General features: G+C 42.4%; 1 protein-coding gene across 1 annotated transcript; it reads right to left on the bottom strand.

Annotated features, from left to right (window-relative positions):
* Positions 1–10,113: 10,113 nt before the first annotated feature.
* On the bottom strand, positions 10,114–22,056 carry hrh2b (histamine receptor H2b). The gene is made up of 3 exons (XM_061740946.1): positions 21,983–22,056; positions 14,258–15,098; positions 10,114–11,210 (listed from the first exon to the last, which is right to left on the bottom strand). Exons 2-3 carry the CDS (start codon positions 14,876–14,878, stop codon positions 10,743–10,745), a joined length of 1,089 nt encoding a protein of 362 aa, XP_061596930.1. The 5' UTR covers positions 14,879–15,098; positions 21,983–22,056; the 3' UTR covers positions 10,114–10,742.
* Positions 22,057–22,371: the final 315 nt, after the last annotated feature.

Here is a 22,371-nt window from a genome sequence, read left to right as displayed (position 1 = left end):
TGCCTCTGCAGAGTAGAGCAGACACAAATGGTGAAATACAGATGACAGGGGGTGTGGAAGCCACCACAAAGAAAAAACAAGGACAGAATAAAGGGCCTGATCCAGAGACAGCTAAGCTGATTGAGGGCCTCAAGGCTGATGTTCTTGAAGTGAAGAAAATGTTTAATGATACAATAGAGGCAGTAAAGTCAAGGCCCAGTACATTCACCCAGCCATCACCAACTGCAAGACGTGCAAGAGGGTGCCAGGCATGCAGAGAGGCTCAGGTTGGTGACACATGCAGACACTGCTATCACTGTGGGCAGGAAGGCCATCTCTCTCGAGGCTGCAGGCAGAACAGGTTCATCCAGGGAAACGGGAGGGGGCTGCTGAACAGGGACCCACAGTAGCCCTACCAATCTCCAGGTCCCAAGTTAAGTCTGTGTATCTGCACAACACCACCTCACCTCCAAAAGAACCACCAAGTGACCACACAGACACTCTATCCATCCCACAACCAGACAGCACAAAGCCCAGCAGTGAGCCACCTAGTGGTTATGTGCCCTCACAACGCCAGACCAAGCTCATCAGCCTCATTGGGAAGAGATGCATGGTCCAGTGCCACCTCGACGACAGACCAGTTGAGGCCCTATGGGACACTGGAGCTCAGGCAAGTCTCATCAACAATGACTGGCGGGAACAACACCTCCCACACAGCACCGTCAGGCCCCTCTCTGAGCTTTTGGGGGCAGAACCACTAGTGGCATTAGCTGCGAATGGGAGCGAAATCCCATATGATGGATGGATAGAAACAGAGTTTTATTTGGACTGTGACACTCACCCTGAAAAGACACTCCTAGTCCCTGTATTAGTGTGTAGTGATTCCAATGTTGCAGAACAACCCATTATTGGATTCAATGTGATTGAAGAAGTAGTGGGCAAATGGGGAAAGCGGCAGACAAAATCACAAAACATACAGAAAATCAGCAGGATCTTCTCAGTGTCAGTGGGAACAGCGAAATCAATGTTAAAGTTACTACAGACACCAGACCCAAATCAACATGTGGGAACAGTGCAGACAGGGAAGAGAGGAATACGCCTGGCTGCTGAACAGATAACCACCACATTCGTTCCTGCTCATGTGGGAGCCCAGTCTGCAGGAGAGAACCTGCTGTTTGTTCCCAGTGATTCATCACAGTTACCTGAGGGTCTGGTCATTCAAGAGGGACTGGTCACTGTCAGGGTGGAAAAGTTCACATACATCCCGATCTCAATTGCTAACACCAGCAAGCATGATGTCATTTTAATCCCTCGCACTATCCTGGGACAGCTGGAGGAAATAAAAGCAGTACATCCAATCACAGTGGAGTCCTCTGACAAGACAGCAGAGACTAAGACAGCAGAGACTGAGACAGCTGAAAAAAACACTGTGCAGCATCCCATCCAGCTAAATGAGGTAACCAGCATCCCACAGCCCAGCCACAAACCTTCTCAGTGGGATCCACCTGTTAAAGTAGACCATCTCAGCGAAGACCAGCAGCAGGTGGTGAGACAGCTGTTACGAGAGGAATGTCATGCTTTTGCTTATGATGACAAGGACGTCGGGTGCATTCCCACTTTAAACATGCATATCACACTGCATGACACCACACCTGTTCGAAAAACCTACACATCAGTGCCAAAACCGCTGCATCAAGAGGTGAAAGAGTACCTCCAAGATCTCCTGACCCGTGGATGGATTTCAGAGTCAAGGTCACCCTATTCATCCCCAATCGTCTGTGTCCGGAAGAAGTCAGGTGAATTGAGGCTGTGTTGTGATTACAGGGAACTCAACAGGAAATCCATACCAGACAGGCACCCAATTCCCAGGATTCAAGATATGCTCGACTCCCTGCATGGCAGCTCCTGGTTTTCAGTCCTTGATCAAGGTAAAGCATATCATCAGGGGTTCCTAGACCCTGAGAGTCGTCCCCTCACAGCCTTCATAACACCTTGGGGGTTGTATCAGTGGAACCGCATACCCTTCGGCCTCAGCTCAGCTCCAGCAGAGTTCCAAAGGAGTATGGAAGACTGTTTGAGGGGCCTTCGCGATGTCATCTGCCAGCCATACTTAGACGACAATCTAGTCCACTCACCTTCATTTGACAGTCATTTGAACCACATCTGTGCTGTCCTGCAAAGGTACAAAGAACATGGTGTCAAACTCAGTCCACAGAAATGTGATGTCTTCAAACAGAAAGTGCGCTTTCTCGGCCGGATGGTATCCGAGGAGGGATATACCATGGATCCAGCCGAGATAGCTCCTGTTCAAGCACTCAAAGACCGACCACCATCCATGGTAGGAGAGCTGAGCAGAGTCCTTGGTTTCCTCTCCTACTACAGGGTCTACATCCCAGACTTCTCTAAAGTGGCAAAACCGCTGTACCAGCTGCTGACCCTGCCTTCAGATAGGACTTCATCACATGCATTGAAAACAAAAGGAAAAAAGGTTAGTTCAAAGCAGAGGGGCCGGCCACCACCCAGAACACCTATCAGCTGGACTCAGAGCCACCAGGATGCTCTGAACAAGCTGATTGGTTGTCTAACAGAACCCCCCATCTTAGGCTACCCTGATTTTGCTGAGCCTTTCATACTCCACTGTGATGCCTCACAAGAGGGCCTGGGGGCTGTGTTATACCAGCTGAGAGAAGGTAAGATGAAGGTGATTGCATATGGTTCACGGACATTAACACCTCCAGAGAAAAATTATCATATGCATTCCGGAAAGCTGGAATTCTTGGCCTTAAAGTGGTCGATTTGTGAACGCTTCCGAGATTACCTTTATTATGCTCCACATTTTGTTGTCTACACAGACAATAACCCCCTAACATATGTCCTCACAACAGCAAAGCTGAACGCAACTGGCCATCGGTGGGTGGGTGAACTGGCTGACTTCAACTTCACAATCAGATACCGACCAGGTAAGAAGAATGCAGATGCTGACGGTCTGTCCAGGTTACCTCTGGATATCGATCAGTACATGGCCCAGTGCACAGCAGAGGTGAAACAGGATGTAATCAGCGCTGCTGTGGAGAGTGTAGTGTTGCAGAGGGAGGATGCCTTTCGTGAAACGACTATAGTCAACCAGAGTGCCATCAGTCTAGTGCAAGACCCCTCATCACTGTCGGCTGGGAAGTCTCTTTCAGAAGAGGAAATCAGAGTGAGTCAGGAGAAAGATGCTGTGATTGGTCGTTTGCTGCATTTCAAAGCTAAAGACTATCTGCCGAAAGGCTGCGCCCTGAAAGCAGAACCACCTGATGTCAGAATCCTGCTGAGACAATGGAGCAGATTGCATCTAAATGATGATGGGGTCCTCTACAGGAGAGCTAGTGGCAGAGATCAGCTTCTGCTCCCCAAAGAGCACCATGACACTGTGTTCAGAGAACTACATAAAGAAATGGGACATTTGGGGGTAGAAAGGACTCTGGGGCTAATAAGAGACAGGTTCTACTGGCCCAGAATGCAAAGTGATGTGGAACATTTTGTGATGCATGCCTGTGAGTGTTTAAAGCGGAAACGACCAAGTAAGATCACCAGAGCCCCACTGACTTCCATTACGACCACATACCCCTTTGAGCTTGTGTCCATAGACTTTTTACATCTCGAGACCTGCAAACACGGGTATGAATACATTTTAGTGGTAATGGACCACTTTACACGCTTTGCACAGGCGTATGCAACGACAAACAAATCAGCAAGAACAGTCGTTGAAAAAGTCTTCAATCACTTTGCACCCACCTTCGGCTTTCCAGTAAGAATCCATCACGACATGGGGAGAGAGTTCGAAAACAAGATGTTTTCCCAGCTGCAAAATGTATGTGGTATGCTTGGCTCTCACACTACCCCATACCACCCACAAGGCAACGGTCAAGTGGAGCGTTTCAACAGGACGCTCCTGTCCATGCTTAGAACACTGACTGACACTGAAAAGGCAGACTGGAAGAACTTGCTGGCAAAAGTAGTGCACGCCTATAATTGCACTAGGAGCGAGGCAACTGGGTTTTCCCCGTATTATCTGCTGTTCGGCCGCACGCCCCGACTCCCTGTAGACATCCTGTTCAACTTACCATCACAAGAGCAGCGAGTAAGTTATGAGGAGTATGTGGCAAAGTGGCAGTCACGGATGAAAGAGGCCTATGAAATTGCATCAACAGCTCAGAAAGAAGCACTGAGAGGTAAAAGACACTACGACCAAAAGACCTATGGAGTCCAGATTCATCCTGGCAACAGAGTCCTGCTCCGCAATCTCACCGAAAGAGGAGGGCCTGGCAAGCTGCGTTCACACTGGGAGGATGCTGTGTATGTCGTGGTGAGTCAAAAAAGCCCCGACATTCCTGTGTATGAGATCAAACCAGAGAGAGGAGGCAGAAGCCGCACAGTACACAGAAATCTGCTGCTTCCGTGTGACAGCCTACCTGTGGAAAAAACAGAGAGAAAAGAGCAGGACAAAAGGAAGAGAGGCCTGAGACATAACAGTGAAAAAACTCAGCATCAGCCACAACTTCAGGACACAGACATGGAAAGTGAGGATGAGGGCGACCTTGTGTGGAGGTTTTCACACCAACACAACCACACTGACAAAGTTGATGTCCCAACCCCCGATACTGAGACTTCTGACCAACAGGTGGGAGAAGTACGGAGAAGAGACAGCACGCAGGAGCTACAGGATGTGGATAGAGAAGAGGAACTTGAGCTGCAGATATCAGATCATCACGACCGACAGGAGCAACAAAAGAGGCAAACATCTGATGAAGAGGAGCAGCATCACCAAGGAGACTCTGACGCAGATCCGGAGTCATCACCTCTAACCCGACACATCCACCCTCAGAGGGAGCGACGGCGGCCAAGGATGCTGACGTATGATGCACTGGGACAACCTACGGTCAGACAAGCCGGTATGGACAGCATTGAGGTGGGCACATCAGCACCTTGCTTCCAGACACTGTGGAGACCATGGGTTCCCACAGACATACAGACAGTGTGCTAGAAAAAAACGAAAACAAATACTGAACAATAATTTTACAGCACATACTGTAATGTAACAGATTACCATTTAAATCGTGATAACTATGTTATGGTGCCTTGAACGGTGGACTTTAGGAATGTGGTAACAGACAAATGTGAAGTGTTGGCCGATAATCGAGTCTGGTTACAGTAGAGAATCCATCCCAATAGGGTGAACGTGTTCACAATTCCTGAAAACAACTGTTTATCTTCCACAAGATTGGGTATTGTGTATCAGCTGAGCAGTACTAACTTCTAGTATGGGTTTAAATGTATTTAATTTAACGTACTGTGAAGGATGCTTTCATTGAACAGGTAAATGCCATTTGTGTGCGTAACCATAGTGATTATTCAGGAATTGGCACCAGTAATATAGCAGGCGGTGTTTATGGAGTATAGAAAAAAAAAGTGTAACAACATTTTTTTTCTTTTGATTAAGTGGGGGAGGGTGTGGCACCCTGGAAATGGCCATTATTATTATTTTATTAGTTCTTTTAATTAACTTGCCCCCCCAACCATTATTTTTCTTATTTAATACAGTTACTTGTAAGAACAGGGAAAATAATCTGCTTCACCTGTGATTTAACGTAGGGTAATACCCACTTCGCCAGTAGGTGTCAGTGTAGGCTTGGGAATGGAAATGACGACGCTGTAATTCTGGCGTACAAGAGTGAAACTCCAATATAGAACGTGGTACGGTCAGGAGAAAGACACAGAGCCTATACTGACCACAAACTGTTTTTGTTATATTTGCAGGTGAGGAAAAGTGCACAAGCGCCCTATATATATTTATGTTTAGTTTATTTATCATACAGGCCATTTCTTATTCGTTTCGTTTCGTTTTATTCTTATTCGAGGCAGATATCTGTTGTTAGCCTTAGCTGCTAATTTAGCCACGTCCCGAGGCTAGCCGCAGGCTTGAGAGCATTGTGTGGGTGGGAACACATATAAATGACGTCACACTGTAATATCAGTGACATTACTATAATCTTTATTGTTCTTGTTGCATAAGTTTGCAGAGGTTTATAAAGGATAAAAGCAGCTGATATATGTAGTCTGTTATGTTATGTTTTGCATTTAGTATTCATTTGATTTCCTGTCAGTAATAGTTTGACTGTATTATATTATTTTTAGTTTTAATCCTGGCGTACAAGAGTGAAACTCCAATATAGAACGTGGTACGGTCAGGAGAAAGACACAGAGCCTATACTGACCCAAAACTGTTTTTGTTATATTTGCAGTGTTCTGTGCAATAAAGGCAGCAGAACCAGGACATCTTCTGTCATCCTTTTACATGTGTAACACTAGCAGAGCAGACATGCAAGTTTTGAGATACTCAACAAATTGCTGCACAATGCTTTGTGACATTGGAACCATTTTTCCCACCAAGCCTCCAGCCCTTTTCACTTCGCTCATTCAAGGTGGGACACGTGCACATTAAGTGTTAAGGTGTTCTGTGTGTAAGTACTGAAGTGGTAATCACAGAGATGAGCGGATGGCAGTGTATACGTGCAACCTGGCACGGAGGAACATGGCACATCAAGCAGCAGCGCGAGTGCTAATCAGCAAGAGAGAGCACGTCTCTCCTCTGTCAGCCTGCCTCTATTGGTTCCCTGCTTCTCCATTTGCTTCAAAGCTATGCTACGTGCGTATAAAGCCCTAAATTTGGCCATATTTGCAAGACCTGATAGTGCCTTATGTTCCTAATAGAGCTCTCCATTCTCAGAGTGCAGGTTCAGTTGTAGTTCCTAGAGCAGGGGTCACCAATCCTGGTCCTCGAGGGCCGGTGTCCTGCAGGTTTTAGATGTTTCCCTGCTTCATTGCACCGTGATAAAAGTGACTGTGTTGTTAACAGAATTGTGCAGACCTTGATGACAAGGTGATGACGATGATTCATTGGAATCAGGTGTGTTAAAGCAGAGAAAACTCTAAAACATGCAGGACACCGGCCCTCGAGGACCAGGATTGGTGACCCCTGTCCTAGAGGATCTAAATGTAGATTTGGAGGAGTGTTCTTCTGCTATCTTTTCTGTTTAGTAAAGCCTATAGTTAGTGTAAACTCTGGTGTTAAAGCCATTAGTCACAGCTGCAGCTGCAGGACAAGACTAGAGCAGAGTTTGTCTTAAACAGAGCTTCATCAATGCTGCTATAGACCTAGGCTGCAGGGCGGAACCAACATGATCCAATGAGCGGTGCCCCTCACCCCTTTTGGTCTCCTCTTCTTCTTTTTCTTTTCTTCAGCTCAATCCATGCAGATGTGGATGGTATACATGTCTCTGTTGGATATCTACTGACATCCTGACCCGCAGTCCCACCCTGTGGCCACTTCAGTGTCTGCTGTCTACAACTGTTTGTATAGTTGTCTCTGTAATACACCAACTAGGAATGTATCAGTCATTTGTACATAAAACTCTTAGGTCTCCAGCTAGCGGATAATTAATACTAAGGTATCTTGTCTTTTGTGCCTTTGGCAATACATCTGTGACTCTCCTCTCTCTGTTCTTCCTCCTCTCTGTCCTATCTTCCTTTTCCTAATCCACCTGGCTGGTCTTCAGCAGGAGGGCCCCCCCCCTTATTTGCTCTGCCTTTGTGAAAGAAGTAACAAATAAAAACAAGCCTGCAAGCAATGGCGCTGCACATGATAAACTGCCCCGCCATCTTTGGTTTGGGTGATTACAAACAAAAACTCAATTACCAGCTGATCTTGTGCATCAATGTCGAACAATCTTAAATCAATCATGAGTATTATTTTTGTGTTATTGCTTTTTGTGCTGATTTTATCAAGTGAAAAAAAATCAAGTGAGTGGAAACTCTCTTGTTTATGTGAATTACATGTGTGTGTGTGTGTGTGTGTGTGTGTGTGTGTGTGTGTGTGTGTGTGTGTGTGTGTGTGTGTGTGTGAGAGAGAGAGAGAGAGAGAGAGAGAGAGAGAGAGAGAGAGAGAGAGAGAGAGAGAGAGAGAGTATTAGATCTAAACAGGATATGAAGACTCCACAGTTCAAAGGAGCAGTAGTTGCTGGACTTGGTGCGGTTCTGAGGAAGCGTGCTTCCCCCTGACAGGCTTCATTGGATGAGACAGTGGAGCTCTCCTCTACTTCAGTGAACACTGATCACGCCTGCCGATAAATATACATATCTGATTGATCACATAGTTTCTTATCATCATCGTATAACATTGTACAAAGTTGGCTTTCATCTGGATTCAGGCCGGGGCTCTGCTAGGCCCCAGTCCAAAACTTTCAACAAGTTAAATCATTTTATTGTGGATATGGATACATGCTTGGTGTGGCTGTGCTCATAATTCCTCTCCATCTTCAGCTTTCTTGAAGACACCTGAAGGTTTTTGCCCAAAATTAAAACATTTTTGAAACTGTTCATCAATCTGCAATTGACGAAAGACCAAGGTTCATATGGAGAAAGGCAGCCACAAAGTATGATGCTTCCAACACTGGGCTTTACCACCGGTGAGGTGTTCTAGTAGTGATGTGCAGAGCTGTTTTTCTGCCAAACCGTTTTCTGCTCTTGGAAATGTGACCAAAACTTTCTATCTTGGTTTTTGTCGGTGCATAACACATTTTCCCACATGTTTTTGGAAGACTTCGTGTACTGCATTGCAAAATGTAGCTGGGTCCGGATAAAGACTTCCATCCTGTCACCCTACAGAACTTTAGGGTCACAAATACCTGTAAGCAGCACAAATAAACTCTTGCAGTCACTGTCTTGGCAGGTTTGCCTATAGGTGTGGAAGTTAGGGCACTTTTAGGATGCTGTCTCAGATTTACTGTTGCTTGGTCTTTTGTTCACTGACTTTATTGATTCTCCTTGCATTGTTACTTTCTCAAGTCTTTCAATCACCTCTGCTATGGGGTTGACTCTGTGAGCTGGCACAATTGTTGTTGATGTCTGATAGAGAACAGTAAAGGTACTAAAAGCTGCTGCAAGAGACAACTGGCATGTGGCCAGTAGTTACTTTAGATGTTTTTCGTTGATATACAGATGAGACACTGAGACAGCTAATCAACACTTCCTGGAAGTAAGTAAATATTCCTAAAAATATAACAGATTTTTTTTTTTACATAAAAGTCCCTCTTCAGAGATATACTGGCCTGTCGAGGGTGTACCCCAGCCTTTCGCCTGTAATGAGATGGGATAGGCTCCAGCAGACCCCCGTGACCCTGCAAAGGATAACGTAGGTATCGAAAGTGGATGGATGGATGGATGGAAGTCCCTTGTGCTGCTTTAACTTTCATTCTATCAAAGTGACCGATTAATCTCAAATAAAGTTCTGATCTTCCATGATTTAGACATTTAATAAGCTGCATCATAGGAAAATATATATATATATATATATATATATATATATATATATATATATATATATATATATATATATATATATATATATTAATATTATAACCAATATCCCATGGAAAAAACGGTGACGACATCATGAAGTGGAGAAAATATGTAATGACAGTGACGTTAGAGAACTGAATGTCCTTTCAGAATTGACCAAAAATCATAACAAACTTTTTTTAAGGAGGCCTCCAAGAAGTCTGGAGCAACACTTAAAGCTGCAGGAATTTCTGGCAAGTACTGGATGTGAACTAATTCGGACTACAGGCTTCTAGATCCATATGGGTGGAATATGTGGTATGGACACAAGACAGGCAACATATATAAACATATGTCGACTCTTCCAAAAACAAGTGTGAAAACTATCAGTTACATTTTGTCGTTTGAAGTTTATGCCCACAATTTCAAAAAGAGCTATAGCCATAATCAAGAGACCACCAAGCCTATTGTGAAGCATGGAGGTGGAAACATCATGTTCTGCGGTTGCTTTTTTTCATCTGGAACTGGGGCTTTAGTCAAGGTGGTCAGTTTATTCCCCAAAACATTCAGGTATCTTCTAGAACGATGAAGATGAAGAGGAATTTCAAAGGTCAGCAATGACACCAAGCATAAATCCAAATCAATAAAACAGTGGTTTTGGCAGAAATAAATTGAAGTTTAATTTCATCCAAATCTGAAACTGTGCCCAAGAGATTCCCTCAGAATCTGACACATTTGGAGTACTGAATGCAGAAATTTAATTAAATTGTAGTCACAAAAATCTGACTTAGCGGGGGGCGGGGTGCACTCTTTATATCCACCATACATTGGCTTCACTCTTTACCTTTGAATACACTTTTTTAAAAGACGTCATTTGCAGTTAATCTGTTGAAATGTCCCGGAAGTCCGCCAGGTCACGCTGCTGGGGTTAAGTCAAACATACATGTATGATGTATTATCATATAATCTCCCTGGTCACTTATTTACTGCCAAGGCTCAGGGGAGAGAAAATAAACACACTTTTGCAAACTTTTAACCGTCTGAAGTTCTATGCACAGTGCTGGGAAACTTACTGAGTTATCAATTCCTTTCACTTAACTATGCTTAACTCTATTTAAAATGACACTGTTGTATAACAAAAACACTCTTCAAAGCTGCAAACTTCATCCGTTAAGATTTAATGCAGAAGGCAAGATAATACGCACTTTTTAATCAAGTACACAACCAACACATCTGTGCAACAATCATTGTACTGTGCCTAATATTGCACGCTCTCCCGCACTATTCGCTGAACATCTGTAATTTGTCGGCTGTTATTGAGTCCGGTTTTTTATTTACAATATGCATGAGTACTTTCCATAAGTGAAACAGCATCCACGGTGTTTTCATCTTGTCTCTTCATTTCTCTCATGTACACTGAGGTTCTTGTCCTCAGGCTCAATTTTAACTGTGTCTATGTGTTTCTCAGACTGCTGGGAGACCTTGATTCGTCTATTAAAAGTTAATCGTTTCAGCACAGACATATGATTAAACTGTAGTATTCTGCCTGATGGTCCTCTGCAGAGAAGCAGCTCTCGGTAGGCCCGCCGGAAATCCCTGTTGAATGCTGGATACAGTATGGGATTAAGGGTTGAGTTTAAATAGCCCAGCCACAGGACTACTGAATGAATTGTATTAGGGGGGTTGGTCTTTTCCTTTATCCCCATGCAGGTGAAGAAGGTGAAGTAGGGACACCAGCAGATGATGAAAGCCCCCAGTACAGCTGCAAGGGTGACTGTAGCTTTGTGCTCTCGGGCTATGGTAGCAGTCGCTGAGCGTGCAAATGATGGGGTAGTAGCACGAATACGCCGCACCTAGAAAGGTTGGTTAGGACAAGAATAGAGAGCCAGAAGACATAGGAAATTAGATCTTGGGACTGGATCATTAGCAGGAACATATGATTTTGGATGGATCCATAGATCCATAGAAATATTTGTTTATACCAAAACAGAATCATATTTTATCTCATAGTAGCTTCAGATAGTTGGAAAATGGATGTACGGTGGATATAAAAAGTCTACACATGAAAAATTGAAAATTGACGGTTTTTAAAATATAACCTTCAGGCAGGAATAACACCATAAATATCCGACTTCAAATATTCCAACTAACAGAAATCAAACATACAAAAGACACGATCCACTTCAGCTTTATTGCCTAAGTGTTCCTGCTTAACTAAACACCTTATGCATTTATTCCAGCATCAAGTCTTGGTAAATAAGTCTCTATTAACTTCACAAATATATATTTTGGAATATAATCTTACTTGTCATTGCAAAAAAGTTCAAGTTCCTTTATATTGCAAGAGGATCTCCTTTGTCCACTGCGACTGGGTCGATACGGGACTTAGATTTCCTCCTCTGAAGGCATGTCTTGGCTGACTTTGAGGTTTGCTTTGGGTCATTGTTGTGGTGGAACATAATATTCCTCTTCATTTTGAACTTTTTTTGTGGCAAAAGGCCTTAGTTTTCTGAGTTTTCTGAGAATTTTCCCATCTATCTGGACAAGTACCTCTGTCCCCGCTGGAGAGCAGCACGCCTCTGACAGAATGCGACCCCCACCTCGCTTCACTATTGCTTTAATGTTGTTCGGAGGATGCTCTGTTTTGTTTTTTCACCAAAGATCCTTTTTAAAATTGAGGCCAAAAAGTTCAGCCATTATCTAGTCCCACATCGGTTGGGGTGACAAAATAAATCTTTCGGCGTAATTCAGATAGGTTCTTATATATTCTTTTTTGTAGGACAGCCTTCATCTCTTTTGACATTTTAAAGGAAACATGGCTCAGATATCAAAAAACTGTTAAATCTGAAAAAAATAAATATTTTTCTGATATTGTTGCATGCAATTGTAACAAACACTGTGTTCTTTTTAATACTATTAACACTGCTCTCAACTGCTCACTAGCCCAGGGGTCAGCAACCCGCGGCTCTAGAGCCGCATGCGGCTCTTTAGCGCTGCCCTAGTGGCTCCTGGAGCTTTTTCAAAAATGTTTGACCTTTTTTTTTCCTTTTTTTCATTCTTTTTTTCTCTTCTTTTTTCTTTTTTTATTCTTTTTTCCTTTTTTTTCTCTTTTTTCTTCCTTTTTCTTTTCCTTTTTAATCTCGACATTTCGACTTTTATCTCGATATTTCGACTTTTTTCTCAACTTTTCGACTTTTTTCTCGTCATTTCGACAACAGCTGGAGCTTTTTCAAAAATGTTTTACCTTTTTTTCATTCTTTTTTTTCTTTTTTTCCTTTTTTTCTCTTCTTTTTTCTTTTTTTATTCTTTTTTTCCTTTTTTTCTCTTTTTTCTTCCTTTTTCTTTTCCTTTTTAATCTCGACATTTCGACTTTATCGAGATATTTCGACTTTTTTCTCGACATTTCGACTTTTTTCTCAAGATTTCGACTTTTTTCTCCAAATTTTGACTTTTTTCTCGACATTTCAACTTTTTTCTTGACATTTCGCCTTTTTCCATTTGCCTTCATTTTAAGGCTTATACAAGAATTTTCATTTTTTGCGGCTCATATTAGTTTTTTGTGTTTTTGGCCCAATATGGCTCTTTCATCATTTTGGGTTGCCGACCCCTGCACTAGCCTGTTGAGTTGGACACCTCCTCAGTTAGTGGTGAAAAATTCCAGCAGTACATTACATCCAAAATGACCAGCATCAGAGCTCTGATAACCCCACCCTCTATTGATCCCTCTATCTCTGGCACCTGCCCTGTCACTTTTAGTCAGTTTGAGCCAATATCTCTCTCCGCTTTAAGCAAATCCGTGGGCCAAATGAAAATTTCATCGGGTCAAGTAGATAGTGTTCCTTCATTTCTCATTAAACAGAAAATTGAGACTACAGGTCCCAGTATTTTAGCAATTATGAACAATAACCTCGCCTTTGGTATCGTGCCTAAGAAGTTTAAGCACGCTTTTGTTAGGCCATTGATTAAAAAACCCAATTTGTACACTCTTTCCAACTACAGACCTATTTCAAAACTTCCATTTTTATCAAAGATTCTGGAGAAACTTGTGCTGCAACAACTACAGTCTTTTTTAGATACACGTGGTATCCTGGACCCTCTCCAATCTGGGTTTAAAGCCCTCCACAGCACTGAATCAGCGCTACTTAAAGGAGCTTGAGGCTTCTTTTAAGAAATGAGACTCTCTAGCGCCACCCTTCACCACGACGGCCGTTGGGGGTACTGCAGCCAACAGCGAAGCCGGCACGGGAGAACGGGGAGAACGCACATGCAGCGTCACGTGACGTCACATCCACAGGACAGCGCGGGAAATTCGGGACCGAATTGCAGCACATTTTGCAGCACACAGCCTGTTCAAGGCAAAGGAGAGATACACTAGAGGAAACATTCTTTTGGGTTTGGAACGCTTCATCTGACATTATTACTAGAAAACTTAAAATGTATACGGATTTTTTTCATAAATCTTGCCACAATCCGGCCTCAAGCTCCTTTAAGGTTTTTAATGATTTTTTGTCAATCACTGACTCTGGAGATTCTGCCATCCTGATTCTCCTTGATCTTACAGCTGCATTTGACACTGTAGATCACGCCATATTAATGTCCCGTCTGGAACACTGTGTTGTGCATCAGAGCCACTGCTCAGAAATGGCTTTTATCTGTTTTTCTTTTTTTAATCAGAATCCCTTTCATTGATGGCAGGTGTATGCTAGGTACCCTACTCTGAATGTATCTAGGCAACTCTGAGGAAACTGAATCATATTCAAGTTGTAAAAAGTCTAACATTTATGTTATTGTTATTTCTAAACCTCCAGTTTCATAAGGGTTTGTAGACTTTTTGTATCCACTGTAGCTCTGTAGGATTGAACTCAACACGTTTTATAAAATCAGAATACAAAACACTGACCTGTTCTCGTGCCACTCGGAAAATGCAAAGGTACATTCCACACATGAGAAGCAGCGGCATGTAAAAAGAGCAAAAGACGTAAATAAGAACATAGTTATTGTTCCATTCAAACTGGCAGTAGCGAAACTCCTTGTCCTCGTCCCCCATAACCCAGTCCGAGTGCTGCACCCTGTAGTCCACCGTGTTCCAGCCCAGGTGGATGGGCAAAAAAGCCACCGCTAGTGAAAAGGCCCAGATGAGAACGATGGCCATCGTCACCCTTCTGGGGGTTACTATCCGGGAGTGGCTGAGAGGAGACGAGATGGCCAGGTATCGGTTCACGCTGATTGCCAGCAGGGTCAGGATGGAGGATGTGCACAGCATGACATCCATTGTGATGTAGATGTTGCACAAGATCCCTCCGAAGGGCCAGTGCCCGCTGCGCAGCTCCACCGTGGCAGACAAGGGCAGCACCAGCAGGCCGAGCAGGAGGTCTGCCACCGCCAGCGACACCACGAAGCAGTTCGCCGTTCGCCACAGACGCCGGCTGAGCCCCACGGCCAAGCAGACCAGCACGTTTCCCCCGATGGTCAGAATGATTACACACACGAGACACAGACAACGCAGAGTGGTGGAGATCATGGCTCCTGATGGCTCCTTTTGATATTTGAGGAGAAATGCTTGAAATGACTCATCCACTTGTTCTGATGGTCTCCGCGTGTTCACTTTTCAGTCAGATGATCATTATCATGGCATCCTTGTGGAAAGGGAGTTACAGGAATATCAGTTGAAAGAATTCCTTAGCCATTTCTTTGTATTTCTTTACAGAGCTGCTGCCATGGCTCCTGAATTAAACACGTCCCTGGTAAAGAAAGAACAACCGTTATTATTAAAAAAACAAAACATAATCACATAAATAACTGCTAATTTAAAGGAATATATGATGATGAGACATAGAATGAAAGAGTCAAATTGCAAGTGTCCATTACATAACTTCAAAATATGGAAATAAGGGGGGAGGGCGAGCAAAAGGGAAGTTTTCTTTTAGAGATCTATGAGGAAATACATAAAAGTTCAGGTTACGAAGGAAATTATATCAGTTAGCAATATAATTAGTTATAGTTCTCCTGTAATGTAATATAATTTGAAGCAGTAGTGTTACCATCATGGGACCGTGACATGAATAAGAAAGACAAAATCAAATTAGAATAAATGAAAAAGATGATTACAGTAACATGTCTGGTGTCCATCTGAAGTTTCCTTTTTGATTATCTAAATGCTGCTCTGTGACATGGCCTCCTAAACGTCATGTTTGTGCCTCTAAAAGCTAAATACTATAGCCACATGGTTACAAATTTAGCTTTTGTGGAAATGTCAATTGAAAACTGAGATGGAAGAAGCTGAAAGAAGAAATGATGACAAGGTTGGATGATTCAACCCTTGCCAAAAAAAGAAAAAAAATCAACTACTACTCTTGGTGGACCTTGATTGACATGTTTTATTTCGTGGAAAGAAAATGAACAAAGGCTCAGTTTAAATTAAGATATCATACTGCAATTAATAAATAAATAGCCATAATCATTATTTTCTTTTTGTAAATAGTTTAGTTAAAAAAATCAAAAGCAAAAATAATAATTAACGTATTTGTAAGATGATTTGACTTCTGTACAATGTTTGATCGATAGTCGGAAGCGTACGATAATTTACAATCCCTCTCGAAAAAGCGAGTATTTCTTAATTACTCTAATTATTAGTCTAATTTGGAATCAGAATCATCAGATTCATTTGTTCATAACTGATCTGGCGTGATGTCAAGTTTTATTTATTGTATTCTCACTTTTTCTCTCACACGGACACGCCTCCAATCACAAGTGGCCAGCCCTTGGCTCGTGTTCCCAATGTGTACTCGTATGCATCTTAGCTGATGAGATGTGACCTTCAGGAGACTCATTTCTCATTTGACGTTGTAATGTACGATAATTTTATGCGAAATACGATAGTTTTGTTACGCTAATTTGCTTTTGGGCATCAGTCAACACTGTCAGTAGCTGTGAGGTTGTGTCTGCATATATCAGCTCGTCTTTCCCTTCTGCTCTGTTCTTTGTTCTTGCTGGCGTCGCACCAAAGATCTGATGTTCTTTTGTTTGTTCTGCCCCCGTCATTTTCTCAAGGGTTTTTCTACGTGTTTGTGTTATTATCAGTACATTGTTGTCATGATTTTGAGATTTTCTGCATTGTATTTTTTTAAAATACTTTTGTTTGCGACTCCTGCCTTTGAGTCTCTGTCTTTTTTGGCTCTGGTCCACATCTACTGGACCCGTGTGTCGTCTCTTGTGACATGGCAGGAGTTGCACAGGCCTGGAACTGAAACTCTTCTTTCTTTTTTTAAATGTAGTACTTATGACTTGACTTATTTTATGTGAGGACCAAGTCCATGAAACCTGTTCTCACTCCCAAACGTCACATAGTGATGATTGTTTTGTAAGATTTAGTATCAACCCTTGCAGGCTTTAGCTGGGTTTATAAAACGCTAGCAGCGGATGGGCCTGAAGTTTCAAATTATCCTGACAGACGGTCACAACATCAGACACTGCAAGGTTAATTGGGTGGCACCTGCACCACCATTAGAAAACTATTATAAATTATTAACTTCTCCAGCTGTGCTTGCAAAGATCACACCTCAAATTAAATTTGGCTACCCAAAACCTGACCCGATGCAAAGGGAATGAGAAGTGAGGCCACTGACGACTCAAACGGGCTTATGAAAGTCCTTCCCTGCTCCTAAATCTTTTATTTTTTGTTTGGAAGTGCAGGGTCTTTCAAACTGGCAATGCAACGGTTGTGGGATCATCTTAGAAATACATTTTTCTATAGAAAACCATTCTTTTATTATGTGCTTTATTTGCCAACTGCAATGTTTTCCTAATTGTAACCAAACACTTTCCACATTACCAAGCACATGTTAATGCCCAGCTGCACCCAGCTCCATCTGGTCAAGGAATAATGAAGCAAGTTAAGTAAAAATAAAGACAGATTGAGTTAAAAGCAATTTGATACTGTATCAAAAGCAACTTCTACCCTTGAGAAAAAAGTGCCTCCTCGACTTTAATCTCCTCCTGTGGTCCTCTTTGCATCAGTAAGCGAATGCTGCTGTAGGAGGATATTTTTGGCATGCGGTATTGATTTAGTATTTGGTTTCTTTCTGTGATAAATGACTGAGAATGTGTTGGGGAGGGGAGGTAATGGACTTTGATGGTCTGCAATTTAGGCAAGCATAAAAATGATTATGCATTAATATGAATCAGACAGCTGCTCCCGAGAGATATTTGCAGAGAAAGCGATTGGCTGCAGTTTATTTGCAATCAGCAAGGTCATATGGCAAGGTCTTAAAAACAGTCATAAAACATAAACAGCCTCCAGAGGCATATAAATAAATCTAAACTCTAATTATATTTGCTACTGTTTAAAACAAACAAACAAACAAACAAAGCCATCCATTATCGTGTATTTCCTCTGCCATGCTTCCCCAAAGCTCCACTTCTGCTTCCTCACAGTGAGGCTGAGCTTTGTTTGAATAACTTATTTTGTGGATGTTCAATGACAAACAAGCTAAACCAATTTCACAGTGACATGTAATTTCATTTGATGCGGTCCATTTGTTCTGCTGCGGCACACGCGTAAGGAGCCCACACTGTGTGCAGAAAGAGAAATGACCCCCCTCCAAGCAAACTAGTATTACTCAAACTATAAAGTTGGAGCAGTGACAGTCACTGCTCTGAGCTCAGATATATACTGAAAATAACTAGGAACACAATCAACCTCATATCGTGTAACGGAAGAGGGTTTTATCTTTTCTTTTTATAGTGAAAGCTGCATTCAGGATCTTCCCGAAAATCCATTAACTGACGGGATCATTTGAGTGCATGCAACGTTCACGCCTCTCTCAACGTCTCTGCAGAACTGTCTCCTTAGGTCCTTAACTTTTCCTCAAGCGTGCAAGTGTTTACGTGTTTACTTATTCAGTATTCAACAGGACTGAGTCGGTCAGGTTTTGGGCAACGGTGTGAACGTGGGTGACAAATTTCCAGCTGCTACAAAAGCAGGAAAACCTAGAGAAAGCACTGCATCTCCCAGGATGTAATATTTTCCTGCTGTGAGACGGCTGCACTACCAGCTGCGCCACCGTGCCCCTTTCTGCTTTTTTTTTTTTTTTTGAATTCTTTTGACAGGAGTTCTGTTCTGATCAGGGTTTTTTCCTATTAGAATATAATCCAATTTACGATATTAAATATGACAATATGAAGTCATTAAAACGGCCTTGATGAGAAAAGATGATATAGGGTTGCGGTGTTTGCTTTTGTGGTGGACGTCATCATAGCGGTGCTCCGATGCAAATTTCTTTAGGAATAATTTAAAGAGACAACCAAAGGTCATGCAAAGGTGCAATCTCCAAGGTAAAAATGGCAAAAGTTCAATTGTGTTGATTTACCAACCGACTCATTCCCAGCTTCATTTAACATAAGTTCTAACGATATTAAAACAACCCTTAAGTCTATTATTAGATGGTAAGAAAGGTATATTTTCATTTAGAACCAAAACCGTGTGAATTAAATCAGTTTTGAGTGAAAGTGGAATATGTATTTGCTATAAAGTTACAATAGCAGTCAGCACTCAGGGCAGAGGACCTACAGCGAATTACATTTCTTTTTTTAGCCTATCAAGACTCAGGATGTCCTCCCAGCCACATTAGAAGTTCACACGAGCCAACTGTTGCGGAAACTATTGTCAACGGACGCCAAAGGAGATCTCACGACCTCTGCTTCTGACAGTTACTTTGTGATAAGTATCAGAGGCGCTGGTCCAGCTCAAGCAGGTCCCCGTTTGAATCCCAGCTGGACCCCGTCTGCCTGGTGTTTGTCCTCCCAGTGTTTTTCTCCGGGTTCTCCGGTTTCCTTGCGCAGCCCAACAACAGGAGTCAACGTGAGCGTGTGTGGATGGACTGACAACCTGTTCAGGGTGAACCCCTACCTTTTGTCCGCAGAGAGCTGGGACAGACTCCAGCAGATCTCTGCGCCCTGACAAGGACGACAGGCCGTGAACTAGCTTGCTTTTGTATCGGCTGACCGGAGTTTGTGCAACGTTCAGTATCCAACTTGTACGGACTTATAACAAGACGGCAGCGACTGTCATCTGACGTCTGTCCAACAGTAATTTTTACACACATTTTGTACAAGTACTACATTAAAATCATTTGCTGGGATCACGTCTTCTCCATCACAGTGAAATTACATCTGCCATTCTTGTCAGTGGCTAAAAATAGCTACTTATTTTGCCGTAGTGTTCACGCTGCCAAACGGACATCTTGTTCCTGCTCAGACCTGCTTTGGTTCATGTCGTTTTGGTCCCTAAGGTCCCTATGTACACTAATGTCAACCGAATAACAGACTTTGGTATGTTTTTACTCTAGAATCTCCCTTTTGATGTAAAAAACATCGAGAAGATCAAACTGTACTTTTGGATTTCTCCAGAGACTAGAGGTAAAATGCAGTTACCAGCAGTACTCGAGTTGAGGGGGGATGAGGGGGGATGGCATCCCCCCTGAAATAAAAACAGTAAAAATCATCCCCCCTGTAAAACTGCCATCCCCCCTTTCCATCCCTTATGTCATTTCATCAATGAATGTGGTTTTACTGCTATTTCAACATTTAGAGTCATCACCAGAAAAATAACACCATCAAAATAACTTATTTGACAATTTTCACCTGTTTCAAGTACATTTTCACTTGAAATAAGTAGACAAATCTGCCAGTGGAACAAGATTTATCTTCTCATTACAAGCAAAAAAAATATTGTTCCTCTGGCAGATTTTTCTACTTATTTCAAGTGAAAATCTACTTAAAACAGGTGAAAATTGTTGTTTTTTTTCCAGTGATGAGTCTTGTTTTAAGTGTAATAAGATTTTTTACTAAAATGAGACATTTTAACTAGAAATAGGACAAATATTCTTATTTTGAGTTTTTGCAGTGAACCATTTTACTGTGAAGGACAGCAGCATATTGATAAGTTCAGAAAAGTGTTTTTTATTGTTGTGTTTTGATGTATTTGATGTAAGCCCAGTGGATATTTAAAGCTTACAGAAGGCTGCATTTAACTGCTGCTATGTCATTCCTGCAGTATTTCTGCAGGTGTTTTGGTCACTGCTATTATTTGTAATATATTATATTATTTGTAATCAGCACAAATTATCTGTCCCCATATGATAAAATCTACCATCCCCCCTGATTGTTTTTTACAACTCGAGTACTGGTTACCAGAGTGAATACTGCGTTTCAGACAATACTTGTCCCTTTGACTGTCAGTGATGCTCCTGGCGTTTCGCAAGCGATCTGGTAGTAGCACAAAGGAATTTCATGAATTATGCACATCTAGCATAATTAAATAACCCCCTTATTAGCTTGTCATCTCAAGGATGATTTTGTCTTTAGTTTCTTGTTTGTTTGTTGCCGTTGTGTGCTTGTTGTCTTTGCTTTCCCCCCCCCCACACTTAGCAACTTTGAGAATCAAAGGTTTTTGTAACTGTCCATTGATTTCCCTCAGTGTACTGTATGAGCACCTGCTGTTGCCATGGTGAATATATTTGTTCAGCACAAGAGTTTGAATGGAGCCACGTCCCTGGTCAGCCCCTTTTTTGTGCCACAAGAATCAGGATTTATTCTAAGCCATTAAGGGGTCAGAGAGGATTACGGCGAAGCTCAAAAGGACATTATAACTGTTTGTCACCACGTTTGTCTTTGTCCGGCTGCTGACTTGTCATGATTAGGCCCAGGTGAAACAAAACACCATAGTACCACAAATGACCTAAGATCATTTTCCACTTCATTGTATTATTTATTTCCCCGTGTCTTACACAATGTACCAATCTGCAGAAAACTCGTTAATCTGTTTTTGAAAAAAATCCCATTCTTAAGACGTCTCAGAGTTCCCGTGATGTGGAAACTGTACATATGGTGTGCTGCATGCATAGCAACACAGGTACAGTCCTGCTCTGATAGGTGACAGCTCTAACCATATTTGCTCACTGCACATCAACACTTAATACTGTCATTTAAAGCTTTTAAAGCTATAACCACCACGGGCTTATTTTATTGCCTGATAGCAATTAACCAGAAGAGTATTATAAAGCAGCACAGGGCGACACTGATACGTCTGCTACATTAAAGCCTCTTATCTGCTGTAATTAAAAGATATCATGTCGCTGTTTGGCAGCACATCTGCACATGACGCTGAGAGAGCTCGAACATCCCCTTCATCGTTGGGGAAGGACACGAGTCAACAGTAATAGACAGCCATGGAGATATAAGGTGATAAGATTCTGAGCACAAACTTAAATCATGGATATCATCGTCCAATATTAGAAGCAACTGTACAGGTCACATGACAAAACAACAAAACATTTGCCTAGACATCTCATATTATGATCAACTGAATAATAGGTCTCAAAAACACTAAAGAGAAGAGTTTGTCCAAACGTGAAGGAGAGAACAACTCCTGGATGTTCCCGTGGGTTCATCAAGGCTAAACCTGCCAGCTGTGAATGTGTAACCAAAGAAAAGGTGACACAACTGAATCACCAAGCAACGTATCCGTCCTTGAGTAAAACGGTCTGATCATTTGTCCTCCTTCAACTTCAGGCGTGGGACTTTCAACAGCTAGTGCAAAAGAGAAAAAGGTTCCAGGTGGACTCACCTCACATGGCTTGTCCCAGATCTCCGTCAGGTCTGTCCTTCTTTCCACACCACGAACATTTTCTGGTTCCTTGATCCTGCATGTGCATGCTTAGTTCTCACTCCCTCTCCCTCCTCGTCTCCTCCCTCCTCTCCCCCCCCTCCACCTCTGTTCTCGCAGACATGAGAGACACATGTTATTAGCATATCCACTTTCAACTCCATCTAGTATATCTGTTTATTAGATATGATTCCTTCATTTAGCATGAAAACTACTTCGGATGCAGCGAGTTGGGTCGGTTTTACTTTTTAATAACAAGCCACTTCAAAGGGCTGAATTGATTTCTCAACACGTTTTTATTGAGCATGGACTAGTGTTTCATCTTAGATTTATGTCTGTTATGTGCAGTG

The sequence above is a fragment of the Cololabis saira genome, chromosome 14 (genome assembly GCF_033807715.1).
Source record: "Cololabis saira isolate AMF1-May2022 chromosome 14, fColSai1.1, whole genome shotgun sequence".
Taxonomy (NCBI): Eukaryota; Metazoa; Chordata; class Actinopteri; order Beloniformes; family Belonidae; genus Cololabis; species Cololabis saira.
The sequence above is the reverse complement of the archived record's forward strand: the minus strand, read 5'-3'. Positions and strand labels throughout refer to the sequence as shown.